Raw genomic sequence first — 17,887 nt, 5'->3', positions numbered from 1 at the left:
TAGCGACTGGTGTGCAGGACCGCAGGCGCATCATGTAGGGACTGGTGTGCAGGACCGCAGGCGCATCATGTAGCGACTGGTGTGCAGGACCGCAGGCGCATCATGTAGCGACTGGTGTGCAGGACCGCAGGCGCATCATGTAGGGACTGGTGTGCAGGACCGCAGGCGCATCATGTAGCGACTGGTGTGCAGGACCGCAGGCGTATCATGTAGGGACTGGTGTGCAGGACCGCAGGCGCATCATGTAGCGACTGGTGTGCAGGACCGCAGGCACATCATGTAGCGACTGGTGTGCAGGACCGCAGGCGCATCATGTAGGGACTGGTGTGCAGGACCGCAGGCGCATCATGTAGCGACTGGTGTGCAGGACCGCAGGCGCATCATGTAGGGACTGGTGTGCAGGACCGCAGGCGCATCATGTAGGGACTGGTGTGCAGGACCGCAGGCGCAACATGTAGCGACTGGTGTGCAGGACCGCAGGCGCATCATGTAGGGACTGGTGTGCAGGACCGCAGGCGCATCATGTAGCGACTGGTGTGCAGGACCGCAGGCGCATCATGTAGGGACTGGTGTGCAGGACCGCGGGCGCATCATGTAGGGACTGGTGTGCAGGACCGCAGGCACATCATGTAGCGACTGGTGTGCAGGACCGCAGGCACATCATGTAGTGACTGGTGTGCAGGGGCATCATGTAGCGACTGGTGTGCAGGGGCATCATGTAGTGACTGGTGTGCAGGACCGCAGGCGCATCATGTAGGGACTGGTGTGCAGGACCGCAGGCGCATCATGTAGCGACTGGTGTGCAGGACCGCAGGCGCATCATGTAGCGACTGGTGTGCAGGACCGCAGGCGCATCATGTAGGGACTGGTGTGCAGGACCGCAGGCGCATCATGTAGCGACTGGTGTGCAGGACCGCAGGCGCATCATGTAGCGACTGGTGTGCAGGACCGCAGGCACATCATGTAGGGACTGGTGTGCAGGACCGCAGGCGCATCATGTAGGGACTGGTGTGCAGGACCGCAGGCGCATCATGTAGCGACTGGTGTGCAGGACCGCAGGCGCATCATGTAGCGACTGGTGTGCAGGACCGCGGGCGCATCATGTAGCGACTGGTGTGCAGGACCGCAGGCGCATCATGTAGGGACTGGTGTGCAGGACCGCGGGCGCATCATGTAGCGACTGGTGTGCAGGACCGCAGGCGCATCATGTAGGGACTGGTGTGCAGGACCGCAGGCGCATCATGTAGCGACTGGTGTGCAGGACCGCAGGCGCATCATGTAGCGACTGGTGTGCAGGACCGCAGGCGCATCATGTAGCGACTGGTGTGCAGGACCGCAGGCGCATCATGTAGGGACTGGTGTGCAGGACCGCGGGCGCATCATGTAGCGACTGGTGTGCAGGACCGCGGGCGCATCATGTAGGGACTGGTGTGCAGGACCGCAGGCGCATCATGTAGGGACTGGTGTGCAGGACCGCAGGCGCATCATGTAGCGACTGGTGTGCAGGACCGCAGGCGCATCATGTAGGGACTGGTGTGCAGGACCGCAGGCGCATCATGTAGCGACTGGTGTGCAGGACCGCGGGCGCATCATGTAGGGACTGGTGTGCAGGGGCATCATGTAGCGACTGGTGTGCAGGCGCATCATGTAGGGACTGGTGTGCAGGGGCATCATGTAGGGACTGGTGTGCAGGGGCATCATGTAGGGACTGGTGTGCAGGGGCATCATGTAGGGACTGGTGTGCAGGGGCATCATGTAGGGACTGGTGTGCAGGGGCATCATGTAGGGACTGGTGTGCAGGGGCATCATGTAGCGACTGGTGTGCAGGGGCATCATGTAGGGACTGGTGTGCAGGGGCATCATGTAGGGACTGGTGTGCAGGCGCATCATGTAGCGACTGGTGTGCAGGACCGCAGGCGCATCATGTAGGGACTGGTGTGCAGGACCGCAGGCGCATCATGTAGCGACTGGTGTGCAGGACCGCGGGCGCATCATGTAGGGACTGGTGTGCAGGGGCATCATGTAGCGACTGGTGTGCAGGCGCATCATGTAGGGACTGGTGTGCAGGGGCATCATGTAGGGACTGGTGTGCAGGGGCATCATGTAGGGACTGGTGTGCAGGGGCATCATGTAGGGACTGGTGTGCAGGGGCATCATGTAGCGACTGGTGTGCAGGGGCATCATGTAGGGACTGGTGTGCAGGGGCATCATGTAGGGACTGGTGTGCAGGGGCATCATGTAGGGACTGGTGTGCAGGGGCATCATGTAGCGACTGGTGTGCAGGGGCATCATGTAGGGACTGGTGTGCAGGGGCATCATGTAGGGACTGGTGTGCAGGGGCATCATGTAGCGACTGGTGTGCAGGGGCATCATGTAGGGACTGGTGTGCAGGGGCATCATGTAGGGACTGGTGTGCAGGGGCATCATGTAGCGACTGGTGTGCAGGGGCATCATGTAGGGACTGGTGTGCAGGGGCATCATGTAGCGACTGGTGTGCACGGGCTGTCAGGCCAGCACGGAACACTGACAGCCGGGGCGGCGGGGCAGCACGGAACAACGCAGACAAGCACGGCGGCACGAGCTTCCGCTCACCAAAGCTCCTGACCACGCCTCGTGCAGAACACTTTGCAATACGCAGGCGCGAGCACGCAGGGTCCGTGGCGGGGACGCACATTGGAAAGCATTGACAGCTAGTTTGCACAATGGCGGGAACTTTTGAGAAATTCCTGAGCCCCGGGAAGGGTAATGGCCTGCGGGCCGCCAGACACATCGCCGTGGGAGAATTGGTGACGTGCGCAGAGCCCTTCGTGTACACCACCTGCAGGAGAAGCTTCCGAGGAGATCCCGTGTGCGACCACTGTCTGCGCAGGTACTGTACTGGTCTTATGTATAGCTACTAGCAGGCAGCCAATGAGAGCCCGGGGGCGGGGCCTCTGTCCTTCCTGACTCCGCCTGTCATTAGCTTGTGATGCTCCGTATGTTCAGTGTCACAGACGCAGCTTACAAGGAAATCAAATAAGGACTGTGGATGGGATAATAATGTGCGCATGGAGGAGACCAGCGCTCACACTATAAGCACATGTATGGTTTCCTGCGCATAATGACCATTCTTCTGCCACCAGAAATATTTTCCCTTCATCTTCTAAATATTGGCTATTGACAAGTGGTAATAATAAACAGTATCCCCTGATAGGCCGGAGATCCACTTGTGCATGGCTCGTGCGAGTCTCGCAGCGGTATCACCCGGCACGGCACGCAGTCTCCTTCCGAGAGCGGGTCAGGTCCATGTATTTCCATGTAGCTGAGGTGCTCGTGTGCGGAGAGCGCCAGGCCGTGTCGGGTGATACCGCTGCGAGACTCGCGTGAGGCATACAAAGGGCTCTTCTCCACTTGCGTTTACAAATTCACAGCGACACTCGGCTACAAATGTGAGTGGAGTGTCCTGTGTATGTCCTGCGTGTGGTCTGTGTACAGTGTGTGTTTTTTTCCTCACATAGCATCCGTATGACATGCGAGCGTCATGCGGGTGCTATGTGAGTGTTTATGCATACCGCGTCAGACGGTCTACGGGAGGAATCTCCAGTAATACCAGTCCTGGCTGCGGTTACCTGCACTGAACCCCGGATCTGTCACCTGAGCTCCAGAGATCACCCCGGCCTGTCTGCAGCTGTGCTGACCTGAACAGCAATCGCCGGGGAATCCATCACTCGCCGCTCGCTGTTCAGGCTTTACTCTGGAGCTCAGGGGACAGCTCCGGGGTTCAGTGCATGTAACCGCGGCCAGGCCTGGTATTACTGGAGATTCCTCCGGTACCAGTGTGACGCGGTATGCAAGTGTCAGGATCCGTGTGACATGCGCATGCCACCCGGATTCTGACTTTTTTCTCGCTCCCATAGGATTGCATGGGGGTGCGAGAGCTGAGACTCGGTGAAATCGCAGCATGCTCACCGAGAGCACGAGACGTGCTGTAAAACATTTAGGGCTGCTTCTCACTTGCGAGTTTCTCGCAGTAGAGCAATGTGAGAAAAACTTGCATTGGAATCGGACACATGTTAGTGAATGATTCAGCTCTCATCTGCGATTTTTTTCTCAGTCCAAATCGGACTGAGAAAAAAATCGCAGCATGCTGCTTTTTTGGGTGGAAACACATCTATGCGAGTAAAATCGGTCCGACTGGGGTGAAAAATACTCAGCTGATTTTAGTTCACGTTAGGTGCGAGTGCAACGCAAGTGTGATGCGTTTTGCTCGCGCGTGTGTCGCGTTTGCGATGCTAGTTTCATGCAACATCTTAATTATATAAAAGCTAATACACATGTGTCATTTAATTAACCTATGGGAATGTGCTGTCACATTCATCTGTTGAATATTTAATGAGCGAAGTTACTGCCACACTTGCAAATGTGAACGCTGGTGCGCGTGTGTGATCCTACTTTTAATCCCCTTCCATAGGGAATCATTGGGACAAATGGTGCGAGAAACTCGCAAAAAAGCAGCATGCTGCGATTTTTTTCTCAGTCCGATTTGGACTGAGAAAAAAATCGCAGATGAGAGCTGAATCATTCACTAACATGTGTCCGATTACAATGCGAGTTTTTCTCGCATTGCTCTACTGCGAGAAACTCGCAAGTGAGAAGCAGCCCTTTGCGAGTTTCATTATTTTCCAGACTCTGAAAACTGTAGATTCACATTGAAGGCATCAAAACTATGAATTAATACATGTGGAATGAAATACTTAACAAAAAGGTGTGATACAACTGAAAATATGTCTTATATTCTAGGTTCTTCAAAGTAGCCACCTTTTGCTTTGATTACTGCTGTGCACACTCTTGGCATTCTCTTGATGAGCTTCAAGAGGGAGTCACCAGAAATGGTCTTCCAACAGTCTTGAAGGAGTTCCCAGAGATGCTTAGCACTTGTTGGCCCTTTTGCCTTCACTCTGTGGTCCAGCTCACCCCTAACCATCTCGATTGGGTTCAGGTCTGGTGACTGTGGAGGCCAGGTCATCTGGCGTAGCACCCCATCACTCTCTTTCTTAGTCAAATAGCCCTTACACAGCCTGGAGGTGTGTTTGGGGTCATTGTCCTGTTGAAAAATAAATGATGGTCCAACTAAACGCAAACTGGATGGAATAGCATGCCACTGCAAGATGGTAGCCCTGCTGTTTCCGTATGCCTTCAGTTTCAAATAAATCCCCAACAGTGTTACCAGCAAAGCACCCCCCAAACCATCATACCTCCTCCTCCATGCTTCACGGAGGGAACCAGCCATGTAGAGTTCATCCGTTTACCTTTTCTGCGTCGCACAAAGACATGGTGGTTGGATCCAAAGATCACAAAATTGGACTCATCAGACCAAAGCACAGATTTCCACTGGTCTAATGTCCATTCCTTGTGTTCTTTAGCCCAAACAAGTCTCGTCTGCTTGTTTCCTGTCCTTAGCAGTGGTTCCCTAGCAGCTATTTTACCATGAAGGCCTGCTGCACAATGTCTCTGAGATGTGTCTGCTGCTAGAACTCTGTGTGGCATTGACCTGGTCTCTAATCTGAGCTGCTGTTAACCTGCGATTTCTGAGGCTGGTGACTCGGATATACTTATCCTCTGGAGGTGACTCTTGGTCTTCCTTTCCTGGGGCGGTCCTCATGTGAGCCAGTTTCTTTGTAGCGTTTGATGGTTTTTGCCACTGCACTTGGGGACACTTTCAAAGTTTTCCCAATTTTTCGGACTGAATGACCTTCATTTCTTAAAGTAATGATGACCACTCGTTTTTCTTTACTTAGCTGCTTTTTTCTTGCCATAATACAAATTCTAACAGTCTATTCAGTAGGACTATCAGCTGTGTATCCACCAAACGTCTGCACAACACAACTGATGGTCCCAACCCCATTTATAAGGCAGGAAATCCCACTTATTAAACTTGACCGGGCAAACCTGTGAAGTGAAAACCATTTCCAGTGACTACCTCTTGAAGCTCATTAAAGGGACTGTATCGTGTTTTTTTATTTTTGTATTAAAAATAGTGATTCTGAAATCAAGTATTTTTAATACAAAATGAAAATCGTAGCTTATTTACTTTTTCTGTTATTCTAATTTTACTGTATGCACTGGGGGCCATGTTGAATTTGCTGTGTGTGTAACAACAGTTACACACTCCTTTATGGCAGCCCCTGTGCATAGAGAATAGTGGTCGCTATCCGACGCTATGTGTAATGTTACAGTGGGCGTATGCTGTGACCTGGACGCGCCCCCTGGGCTGTCCAGATCACAGCAGACAGTGGAAAGCAAGCGCCATTTGTGTGGAGATTCAAGCCATGCTTTTTTCTTCACTTTACACCTGTCAACCGCCGGGATGTGAGTCCTGGCCGCCTCCCCTCCCCCCGTTACCGAGGACACCCCCTCCCTTCCTCCCTCTGTTCTCACCAGCCCCCGCCCCCTGCCGTTACCGTCTGTAATGAAAGTCCCTCCCTCCACTGTCCCCAGCCCCGTTCTAGCTGTCGCCAGTGTGTGTGTGTCCTCCCTCTGCTCTCACCAGCCCCCTGCCGTTACCATCTGTAATGAAAGCCCCTCCCTCCGCTATCCCCGTCCACGTTCGTGTGTGTGTGTGTGTTTTACAGTGCCAACTACAGAGCCACCATACAGAGCCACCGTACAGTGCCAACTACTGAGCCACCATACAGAGCCAACTACAGAGCCACCGTACAGTGCCAACTACTGAGCCACCGTACAGTGCTAACTACTGAGCCACCATACAGAGCCACCATACAGAGCCACCATACAGTACCAACTACTGAGCCACCATACAGTGCCACCATACAGTGCCAACTACTGAGCCACCATACAGTGCCAACTACAGAGCCACCGTACAGTGCTAACTACTGAGCCACCATACAGAGCCAACTAGTGAGCCACTGTACAGTGCCAACTACTGAGCCACCATACAGTGCCACCATACAGTGCCAACTACTGAGCCACCATACAGTGCCAACTACAGAGCCACCGTACAGTGCTAACTACTGAGCCACCATACAGAGCCACCATTCAGTGCCAACTACTGAGCCACCATACAGAGCCACCATACAGAGCCACCATACAGTGCCAACTACTGAGCCACCATACAGTGCCAACTACTGAGCCACCATACAGAGCCACCATACAGTGCTAACTACTGAGCCACCATACAAAGCCACAATACAGAGCCAACTACTGAGCCACCGTACAGTGCTAACTACTGAGCCACCATACAGTGCCAACTACTGAGCCACCGTACAGTGCCAACTACTGAGCCACCATACAGAGCCACCATACAGTGCCAACTACTGAGCCACCTACAGTGCTAACTACTGAGCCACCATACAGAGCCAACTACTGAGCCACCATACAGAGCCAACTACTGAGCCACCGTACAGTGCCAACTACTGAGCCACCATACAGTGCCAACTACTGAGCCACCGTACAGTGCCAACTACTGAGCCACCATACAGTGCCAACTACAGAGCCACTGTACAGTGCTAACTACTGAGCCACCATACAGAGCCACCATTCAGTGCCAACTACTGAGCCACCATACAGAGCCACCATACAGAGCCACCATACAGTGCCAACTACTGAGCCACCATACAGTGCCAACTACTGAGCCACCATACAGAGCCACCATACAGTGCTAACTACTGAGCCACCATACAGAGCCACAATACAGAGCCAACTACTGAGCCACCGTACAGTGCTAACTACTGAACCACCATACAGTGCCAACTACTGAGCCACCGTACAGTGCCAACTACTGAGCCACCATACAGAGCCACCATACAGTGCCAACTACTGAGCCACCTACAGTGCTAACTACTGAGCCACCATACAGAGCCACCATACAGAGCCACCATACAGTGCCAACTACTGAGCCACCATACAGTGCCATACAACGTATACTGTATGTGTAACAGTCAGTGTATATATGTGGGTGCGATGACCGCAGGCTGTATATATATGTGTAACAGTCACTGTATATATGTGTAAGGCTCTGTGCGCACTTGCCGGTTTTTGCCGCGTATTTGCTGCATGTTTTGCTGCAGAAAACGTTCATAACATCTCTGCAGTGATTCACCAGCAAAACCTATGGGAAAAAAAATGCTGTGCGCACTATGCGGATTTTGACAGCTGCAGAACTACAAGGCTCAGCATGCTTCATCCAATAGTGTATGCAGTAGAGCAGACAGCAGCTGCATAACTACAAGGCTCAGCATCCTCCATCCAGGACTGTATGCAGGAGTTTTTTGCCCCCCAAAAAAATGACATGGGCTTCGCCATATTTTTGTATGCTAGCCAGGTACAGCAGGCAGGTACAGGCTGCCCTCAACCCCCAGCTGCCAATTTGTACCCGGTTGTGAACCAAAAATATAGCGAAGCCCTTTTTTTTTAATTATTTCATGACTTTCATGAAATAAAATAAAAAAAAGACGTGGGCTTCGCCCAATTTTTGAGTCCAGCCAGGTACAACTAGTCAGCTGGTGATTGGAATATGCAGTGCAGAGTGCCCAAGCTTTCTGGGCACCCCCACTACATATTGCAGTCCGCAGCCACCCCAGAAAATGGCGCTTTCATAGAAGCGCCATCTTCTGGCGCTGTATCCAACTCTTCCAACAGCCATGGTGACGGGTGGCTTGCTGGGTAATAATGGGGTTAGGGCTAGCTTTATATTATCAGCTGGCCCTAAGCCCGAAATTCATGGCGTCACGCCAATATTAGACATGGCCACCATGAATTTCTAGTAAAGATAAAATAAAAAAAACACAACACAGAAAAATATTTTTATTAGAAATAAAACACAACACAATTAGTCACTCCATCTTTATTGAAATAAAGAACCCCCCTCCGCAGTAATCCTGGGTCAAGGGTCCTGCGCCGTCCAATCCAGATCCAATATTATCTGATCGGTTTGCTGGAAGGCAAAGCGATTAGATGATGTGTCAGGTTCAATGGCCTGAATCACATGACACAGCAGCTGATTGTATAAAAGCTGTTTATACAATCAGCTGATGCATCAGTGAAAAGAAAACAAAAAACAAAACTCTACACACTTACGTGCTGGCTCCTGTCCGATCGCTGCAGGAGCTGCCGGTGATCAGCTGATAAATAGGAATAATGTTTGGAACACCATTCTAAGTCCGAACTGGGTGCAAAAACCTAAAAAAACATCACTATGGGGAGATAAGGTATGCACACCAGTGACTATGTAAGGGGAATACATGAAATAGCAGAAACTGCTGTGTGAATACTGACTTGAAAAATCCAATAGCTATATGTAAGAGTGAAAATGTGAAAAATGGAATCTGCATTACTGCCATGAACATGTGAATCAAGAGAAATTTAGCTACTGAATTGATCAATGCAATAGAGCCCCAACACTGCTATTTCATGTAACAACAACATGATTCACTAACAACGTGACCCCGACGATAAAACAATAACGATATCGTTGCGTGTAAAGCCCCCTTTACTCTATGTGTCACGCTATCTGACTGCTGACTTCTGAATTCTCACAGTGTGCACACTGCATGCTGTCAGGCTTATCTAGTGCCGGCGGTGAGAGTGGGAGATTACGAAGCTGCAAGTATGCGATTTACATAGATGTGGTCACGTGCTGAACAGACATGCATGACCTGGCTCAATGAAAATTAATTGACTGAGGCCGGACACATCAAAACAGAAATGTGGCCAGAAGTATATGTCACGGGGAAGTCGCTGCCCGTGGCGCACAATATCATTAGTCCCCGTCACACATACTTACCTTCCCTGCGACGTCGCTGTGGTCAGTGAACCGCCTCCTTTCTAAGGGGGCGGTTCGTGCGGCGTCACAGCGACGTCACACGGCAGGCGGCCAATAGAAGCAGAGGGGCAGAGATGATCGAGCGGAACATCCCGCCCACCTTCTTCCTTCCCCATTGCCGGCGGCCGCAGGTAAGGTGATGTTCCTCGTTCCTGCGGTGTCACACATAGCGATGTGTGCTGCCGCAGGAACGACGAACAACCTGCGTCCTCCAACAGCAACGATAATTGGGAATAGAACGACGTGTTAACGATCAACGATAAGGTAAGTAATTTTGATCGATAACGGTTGTTCATGCATTTCACACGCAACGACATCGCTAACAAGGCCGGATGTGCGTCACGAATTCCGTTAGCGATGTCGTTACGTGTAAAGCGGCCTTAAAAGATACAAATTGTCCAGAGGGGCATTGCAGTTATAAGTCCCCTCACTGGCAGCCAGACTGGTTTGTCAGGTCTTCGCAAGGAGAATAGTCTTCCCCGTGGTCCACTCTTAAAGATGGGCATGCAGGAGGGATATGATACATCAAACTAAGTAAGAGATGCATTTAATGAATTAGGCACATTTTATTACATCTTATTAGTGGCATGTGCCTCCGTGCGCCTTGCCAGAAATGTTACTTCTGCCAGTAGTGTACGCTGCCACTTTTGCTGAATTGGTTGGGCTGGCATTTTCCTGGCCCTTCCAAGTTCAACCCCCCTTGGCAGAGCTGGCGAAAAGTGGCATGGAAACAGAAAATGTTGTAATATTTCATTGTTTTTATGCCTTCTGGCATAAACATTTTGATGAATCAGTCCCTTAATATCAGTTTGTCAGCCGCAGGTAGAGAAGCCAATGGCTATAGCTGTCCAAGTGGGAGTGTTATCTCAGCAATAACATATTTATAGGCATTTGAATGCAATAGCAAAGAGCGAGCTCATCCATGTACCCAGTGTGCTTATTATGCCAGAGTCTCCTATCTGTGTGTAGCAGTCCAAGTACAGGCCTTGATGTGTTGACTGGCCACGGGTCTCCTAACCCGATGTGCCTATGAAGCTGGTGAATTTGGGTCAGATAACCGGCATCCAGGCCATGAATACAGACCATAACACACAGATGTGTGATTAGTGCTTTACAATGTGATTGATTCTTTATTTCTGATACATGGATTATCCCGAGCCGCTTCCCAGGATCTCTATAGCATGTGGCACTTTAGGGTACTTTACACGGTGCGATATCGGTACCGAACTTACCCGCCCCCGTCGGTTGTGCGACACGGGCAAATCGCTGCCCGTGGCGCACAACATCGCTAACACCCATCACACGGACTTACCTTCCCTGCGACGTCGCTCTGGCCAGCAATCTGCCTCCTTTCTAAGGGAGCGGTTCGTGCAGTGTCACAGCGACGTCACATGGCAGCCGTCCAATAGCAGAGGAGGGGCGGAGATGAGCAGCCGGAACATGCTGCCCACCTCCTTCCTTCCTCATTGCCAGTGGATGCAGGTAAGGAGATGTTCGTCGTTCCTGCGGAGTCACACACAGCAATGTGTGCTGCCTTAGGAACGACAAACAACATCGTACCTGCAGCACTAACGATATTAAGGAAATGAGCGACGTGTCAACGAGCAACGATTTTTCACGTTTTTGCGCTCGTTGATCGTCGCCCCTTGGTGTCACACGCTGCGATGTCGCCAACGGTGCCGGATGTGCGTCACTAACGACGTGACCCCGACGATATATCGTTAGCGATGTCGCAGCGTGTAAAGCACCCTTTTCTTATTGGCTCTCTTGTCTCTTGAATATAACTTCTATATATTTCTTTAGTAATCATTGCTTTAATTTGCTGTACGTCCCACAGAGAAGTTTTATTCAAGGGACAAAAGAGTGCTGGATAGTATTGAAATAATCGTGCTTTATTACCAGTAGTTTTAACACTACCATTCCAGAAAATATTTTAACCTTATTTAAATGTAATACAAAGCAAACTCCACAAGGTGGCAGTATTACTTCATTACTGAATTAACAATGCTTTCATACTTTGTTTCTTGGGCTATGTTCCAATTATTAATATTTGTTGAGGTTTTGACGCTGCAGAATTCCTGTACCTTAGTTGACTTGCGTTTTTTTCATTCTGTTTTTCTGTGTGTTTTTGACTGCATTTTTTGTCTATTTGTTGTGTCATGCTTTAAATAAAGCTGCTTTATTTTTAAGACTTCCTGGTATTGACATTGTTAGGTTACGGATTACATGCGTTTTTTATTAGTTTCCGCACTAAAAACATTTGTGCTTTTTTTCATGTTTGGATTTTCCGTATCTAATGCAAGTCTATATATATATAGCATACAGAAAACTCAGAAGTCCCGCAGGAGAAATTTGACATGCTGCGGAATGTAAAAATGCACCTACGCAGTGTAAAAAAGAAGCAGCGTAGACGAGAGATTTCTATAAATCCCATCCACTGGAGCTGTAAAACGCTGCGTTTTTTACGCAGCATAAAAAATGCAATAGAACTCATCGTGGGCATGTATCATTACTAGAGATGAGCCACCCCCCTAGAGTTCGGTTCGGTTCGTCGAACGGTGCCCCATTCGACGAACCGTTTGACGAACCTCTCGAACCCCATTGAAAACAATGGGAGGCAATCACAAACACATAAAAACACATTATAAATGTACACATACAGTTAATAAACATTGCCATAACACTTACCTGTCCCCGCGATGTGTCCTGCACTCTGTCTCCCGCAGCTTTTCCATCGGATAATCGCTGCGTCCTCCCGGTAACCAGCAGTGATGACCAGACCTATCGTGACGTCAAAATAGCATGTGACCAGTCACGTGTCTATTATTTCATTGGCTACAGACTGGTCACATGGCTTTGACGTCATGCTAGGTCCTGTCATTGAATCTCTCCGGTACACGGTGCACGTTTGTGTATTGCCGCGTACCGGCGACATGCTTTGGCATACGGTCGACTCCCCGTTCTGCTTCCCCGTTCCGTTATTGACCGGCTGACACAGCTGGTCAATAACGGAGATCACCGTTGCCATAGCAACGCGCCTGTTAGCGGTGACGTCACCGCTAACAGTATGCAGTGGCACCGGGAATCACATGATCGGAGCACCGTTGCTATGGTAACCCGTCTTTCAGTGGTGACGTTACCGCTAACAGCCAGCAGTACTGATCACTCATGGAGTGAAAAGCCTGCACGGGGAACAGCAGCGTCTTTCTCCCATGCAGTGCTGCTGATGGAGCAGAGCTGCATGGGTTGAAGGAGAAAGAAGACAGAAGACCATGGATCATGGAGGGATAAGAGTGAGTAATAAACATGGAGTCACTAATGTGTCTGTGTATTTATTTCTATTAAAGTATTTTTTCTCTGTGTGGTGTCTTTTTTTTAACCCTTTATTGGAGATTCTTAATGGCTGGGTCAAACTTGCCTGCCATTAAGAATCTCTGATTTAACCCCTTAACGACCGCCGATACGCCTTTTAACGGCGACAAATTAGGGTACTTCTTCCGATCCGCCGCTTTTTAACGGCGGTCGGAAAAAAGGGTCTAGCGCCCCCCAGAGTCAGAAAATTTCCGGGGTCTCAGCTGCCGGGGGTAGCTGAGACCCTGGAGATCATGATTCTGGCCGGTTTTTCCGGTCCCCGCTCACCTGATGACCGGTATACACCGTATACCGATGATCAGGTTACAGTAAATGACCGCGTTGGTAAAAATCATTTATCTCCCATCTGGCATAAACAAACATGTCAGATGGGAGATAAATCTCATCCCCCGGTCCTCTCCGGTCCCCCGGTGTCGCTGGAGTGTCCCCCCACCCCCCCTTCCTCCCGAAAATCTAACATGGCGCTGCACATACCGGCGCGCACAGCAGCGCGCCGGCCGCATTTCCCCCTTTCCTATGGTTTCTGTCGCATGTGCTATGACACATACGACAGAAAGCTGCTCCCCAGGCCCTGCCAAGTCACCCCCTATCCCCACCCCGGTGTTCCCCGGTGTCCCCCGTACCTGTTAGCTCTGATCCCCCGCGGCCCCCTCCTCCGGCTCCTTCACAGTGCACGCCGGTCACACGTGCAGAGCGCGGCTGACAGCTTCCTGTGTCTGACTCAGACGCTGGCTGCTGCTGCTGCTTGCACAGAGTCTGTAGCTGTGACCCGGGGAGGGTGGGTGCAAATTCTTTGCACCCACTCTCCTCAAATGGATGGTCTGCACTCCTAGAAAATGGGGGATACGTTCCCTGAACGTGCCCCCCATATTCTAGAAGGGCCAGAATCGCCGCGGGACTTTCACAATGGATTACAGCAGGGACTTGATTTTTTTTTTTTTTCTTTTCAATAAATTGGCCAAAGAGGGAATGTTTTTGGGGAGTGTTTTTTCAAATATTTTTTTTTTTTGTTGTCAATTTTTTTTATTATTACTGTCAATTAGTTATGTCTGGTATCAAATAGACGCTGTGACATAACTAATTCCTGGGCTTGATGCTAGGTGACATTACACATCTGGTATCAACCCCATTTATTACCCCGTTAGCCACCGCACCAGGGCGCGGGATGAGTTGGGGCGAAGCGCCAGGATTGGCGCATCTGATGGATGCGCCACTTCTGGGGCGGCTGCGGCCTGCTATTTTTAGGCTGGGAAGAGTCCCACAACCATGGCTCTTCCCACCCTGAGAATACCAGACCCCAGTTGTCAGCTTCACCTTGACTGGTGATCTAATTTGGGGGGACCCCACGTCATTTATTTTAATTATTTTTTTTTCTTTTTGGGCTAAATACAAGGCTAGGCACCCTTTAGTGCCACATGAAAGGCACTAAAGGGCGCCAGCTTAGAATATGCAGGGGGGTGGGACGTTATATATGTTTGACATCTATCCATTCATCCATTGTAGCATTTTAGGCTATGTGCCCACAATCAGGGTTTGCAGCGTTTTGGGAGCAGAGTGTTTTCCCTGCGTCCATAACGCTGCGTTGTGCAGTAGAAGCACAGTGGAAGGATTTTTAGAAATCCCGTGCCCACTGTGCTTCTTTTCTCCGCAGCATAAACCGACCTGTGGCGCAGCTTCCCGAGCCTCAGCATGTCAATTTATGCTGCGGAGATGAGTGTGCTCTGCAGGTAGCATAGAACTAAAGTCCACAGCAGCCTGAACCCAAATCGTGGGCATGGGCAGCTGCGTTCTCCCGTGGACAACACTCACATCTCTGCAGGAAGGCTGACACTGTGTACTGGACGCCGTGTCGCTGGATCATGGCCACATAGCCTAAAAGTGAGAAATTTGTTGCTACAGCAACATTTTTGTGAAGTACCTGTGGATTCAAAATGCTTACTATACTCCTGAATAAAATCCTTGAGGGGTCTAGTTTCCAAAATGGAGTCACTTGTGGGGGGTTTCTAATGTATAGGTAACCAAGAGGCCCTGCTAATGTGACATGGTGCGCGCAATTTATTTCAACTTTTCCAAAATTCAAATGGTGCTCCTTCCATTCCAAGCCCTCCCATATATCCAAACAGAGGTTTTTGGCCACATGTGGGGTATCCCTGCGCTCACAAGAAATTGGATAACAACCTGTGGGGTCCACGTTTTGTTGTTGCCTCTTGAAAAAGTGAGAAATGTGATGCTAAAGAAACATTTTTGTGAAAAAAATGAAAATTTTCAATATGGCAACCTAAGCTTATCAAATTCTGTGAAGTATTCGTGGATTCAAAATGCTCAATATACACCTAGATAAAAGCCTTGAGGTTTCTTGATTCCAGAATGGGGTCACTTGTGGGGGGCCTCCACTGTTTAGGCACTTTAGGGGCTTTCCAAATGCGACATAGCGTCCACTAATTATTCCAGCCAAATGTTCAGTCAAATTGCACTCCTTCCCTTCCAAGACTTTGTGAAAAAAAAGCTACCTGGTTGAAGTAACAATTTTGTGGTAAAATTTTATTTTTTTATTTTCATGGCTCAACGTTATAAACTTCTGTGAAGCACCTGGGGGTTCAGGGTACTCACCAAACATCTAGATAAATTCCTTGAGAGGCCTAGTTTCCAATATGGGGTCACTTGTGGTGGTTTTTTGCTGTTTAGTGTTTACGTACCTTAGGGGTCCTCCAAATGCAACATGGTGCCCGCAATCTTTTTCAGCCAAATTTCCTTTCCAAAATTCAAATATTGCTCCTTTCGTTCCAAGCCCTCCCATTTGTCCAAACAAAGGTTTCAGACCACATGTGAGGTATCACCGCGCTCATAAAAAAGTGGGTAACAAACATTTGGGTCAAATTTTTGGAATTACCTCTTGAAAAAGTGAGAGAATTGATGCTAAAGCAACATTTTTGAATAAAAAATTACAATTTTCAATATGACAAAGTAACGTTATCAAAATCTGTGAAGTACCTGTGGGTCCAAAATGCTCAGTATACCCCTCGATAGAAGCCTTAAGGGGTCTAGTTTCCAAAATGGGGTCACTTGAGGGGGGTTCCTGCTGTTTAGGTACCTTAGGGGATCTGTAAAAGCAACATGGTGCCCGCAATCTGTTTCAGCCAACTTTGCTTTCCAAAATTCAAATATTGCTCCTTTCATTCCGAGCTCTCCCATTTACCCAAACAAAGGTTTCTGACCACATGTGGGGTATTGGCGCGCTCATAAGAAAGTGGGTAACAAAGTGTGAGGTCCAATTTTTGGTGTTACCTCTTGAAAAAGTAAGAAAATTAGTGCTAAAGTAACATTTTTAGGTAAAATGTTAATTTTTATTTTTTTTCATTCCACATTACTTTAGTTCCTGTGAAGCACCTGAAGGGTTAATAAACTTCTTGAATGTGGTTTTGAGTACCTTGAGGGGTGCAGGTTTTATAATGGTGTCACTTTTGGGTATTTTCTGTCACCCAGGCCTCTCAAAGTCACATCAAATGGGATGTGGTCCCTAAAAAAATGGTTTTGTAAATTTTGTTGAAAAAATGGGAAATTGCTGATGAACTTTGAACCATTCTAACTTCCTAACCCCAAAAAATTTTGTTTCAAAAATTGCGCTGATCTAAAGTAGACAAGTGGGAAATGTTATTTATTAACTATTTTGTGTGACATAACTCTCCGGTTTATGGGCATAAAAATTAAAAGTTTGAAACTTGCAAAATTTTTAATTTTTTTGTCAAATTTCAGATTTTTCACAAATAAAATAAAAAAATATCATCCTAAAGTTACCTCTAACATGAAGCCCAATATGTCACGAAAATCACCGGGATCCATTGAAGCGTTCCAGAGTTATAACCTTATAAAGTGACACTGGTCAAAATTGCAAAAAATGGCCTGGGCATTAAGTACAAAACTGGCTTCGTCCTTAAGGGGTTAATACTAGCTAGTAAAAACAAAGCTAGTATTAACTCATTATTACCCAGCGAGCCACCGGCATCAGGGCAGCTGGAAGAGTTGGATACAGTGCCAGAAGATGGCGCTTCTATGAGAGCTCCATTTTCTGGGGCGGCTGCGGATTGCAATTCGCAGGAGAGGGGCCCAGAAAGCTCGGGCTAACCTGTGCTGCGGATCCAATCCCCAGCTGCCTAGTTGTACCCGGCTGGACACAAAAATGGGGCGAAGCCCACGTCGTTTTTTTTTTTTTATTATTTCATGAAATTCATGAAATAATTAAAAAAAGGGCTTCCCTATATTTTTAGTTCCCTGACGGGTACAAATAGGTAGCTGGGGGTTGGGGGCAGCCCGTACCTGCCTGCTGTACCTGGCTAGTATACAAAAATATGGTGAAGCTCACGTCATTTTTCTAGTAGTTTTTTGGCAAAAAAAATAAAAAATGCTTCCCTGGATTTTCCATTGCCAGTGAAGGTAACACCAAGCAGTGGGGGTTGGCAGCCAGTAGCTGCTTGGATTACCCTTAGCTAGCAATACAAAAAATGCAGCGGGAGCCCATATGTATTTTTTTTAATTATTTATTTAAATAACTAAAAACAAAAAGGGTTTCCTGTGTTTTGATTGTTGGACATCACAGGGCTGTAAAAATAAATCTTTAAAAAAAATGACGTAGCGCTCTGCAGTATTTTTGATTCTCAGCGCAGATAAAGCAGACAGCTACGGGTTGCCACCCCAATC

General features: G+C 48.8%; 1 protein-coding gene across 3 annotated transcripts in view; it reads left to right on the top strand.

Moving 5' to 3' along the window:
* The first annotated feature begins 2,641 nt into the window (after nt 1-2,641).
* The window catches only part of SMYD3 (SET and MYND domain containing 3), a 1,114,514-nt gene continuing 1,099,268 nt past the window's right edge, over nt 2,642-17,887 (top strand). For all 3 annotated transcript variants that reach the window (XM_075339604.1, XM_075339603.1, XM_075339605.1), the window contains exon 1: nt 2,642-2,869. In XM_075339604.1, the coding sequence (XP_075195719.1) occupies nt 2,703-2,869 (167 nt within the window). In that variant the 5' untranslated portion in view covers nt 2,642-2,702. The remainder of the gene's footprint in view (nt 2,870-17,887) is intronic.

This window comes from Anomaloglossus baeobatrachus, chromosome 3 (assembly GCF_048569485.1).
Source record: "Anomaloglossus baeobatrachus isolate aAnoBae1 chromosome 3, aAnoBae1.hap1, whole genome shotgun sequence".
Taxonomy (NCBI): Eukaryota; Metazoa; Chordata; class Amphibia; order Anura; family Aromobatidae; genus Anomaloglossus; species Anomaloglossus baeobatrachus.
The sequence above is the reverse complement of the archived record's forward strand: the minus strand, read 5'-3'. Positions and strand labels throughout refer to the sequence as shown.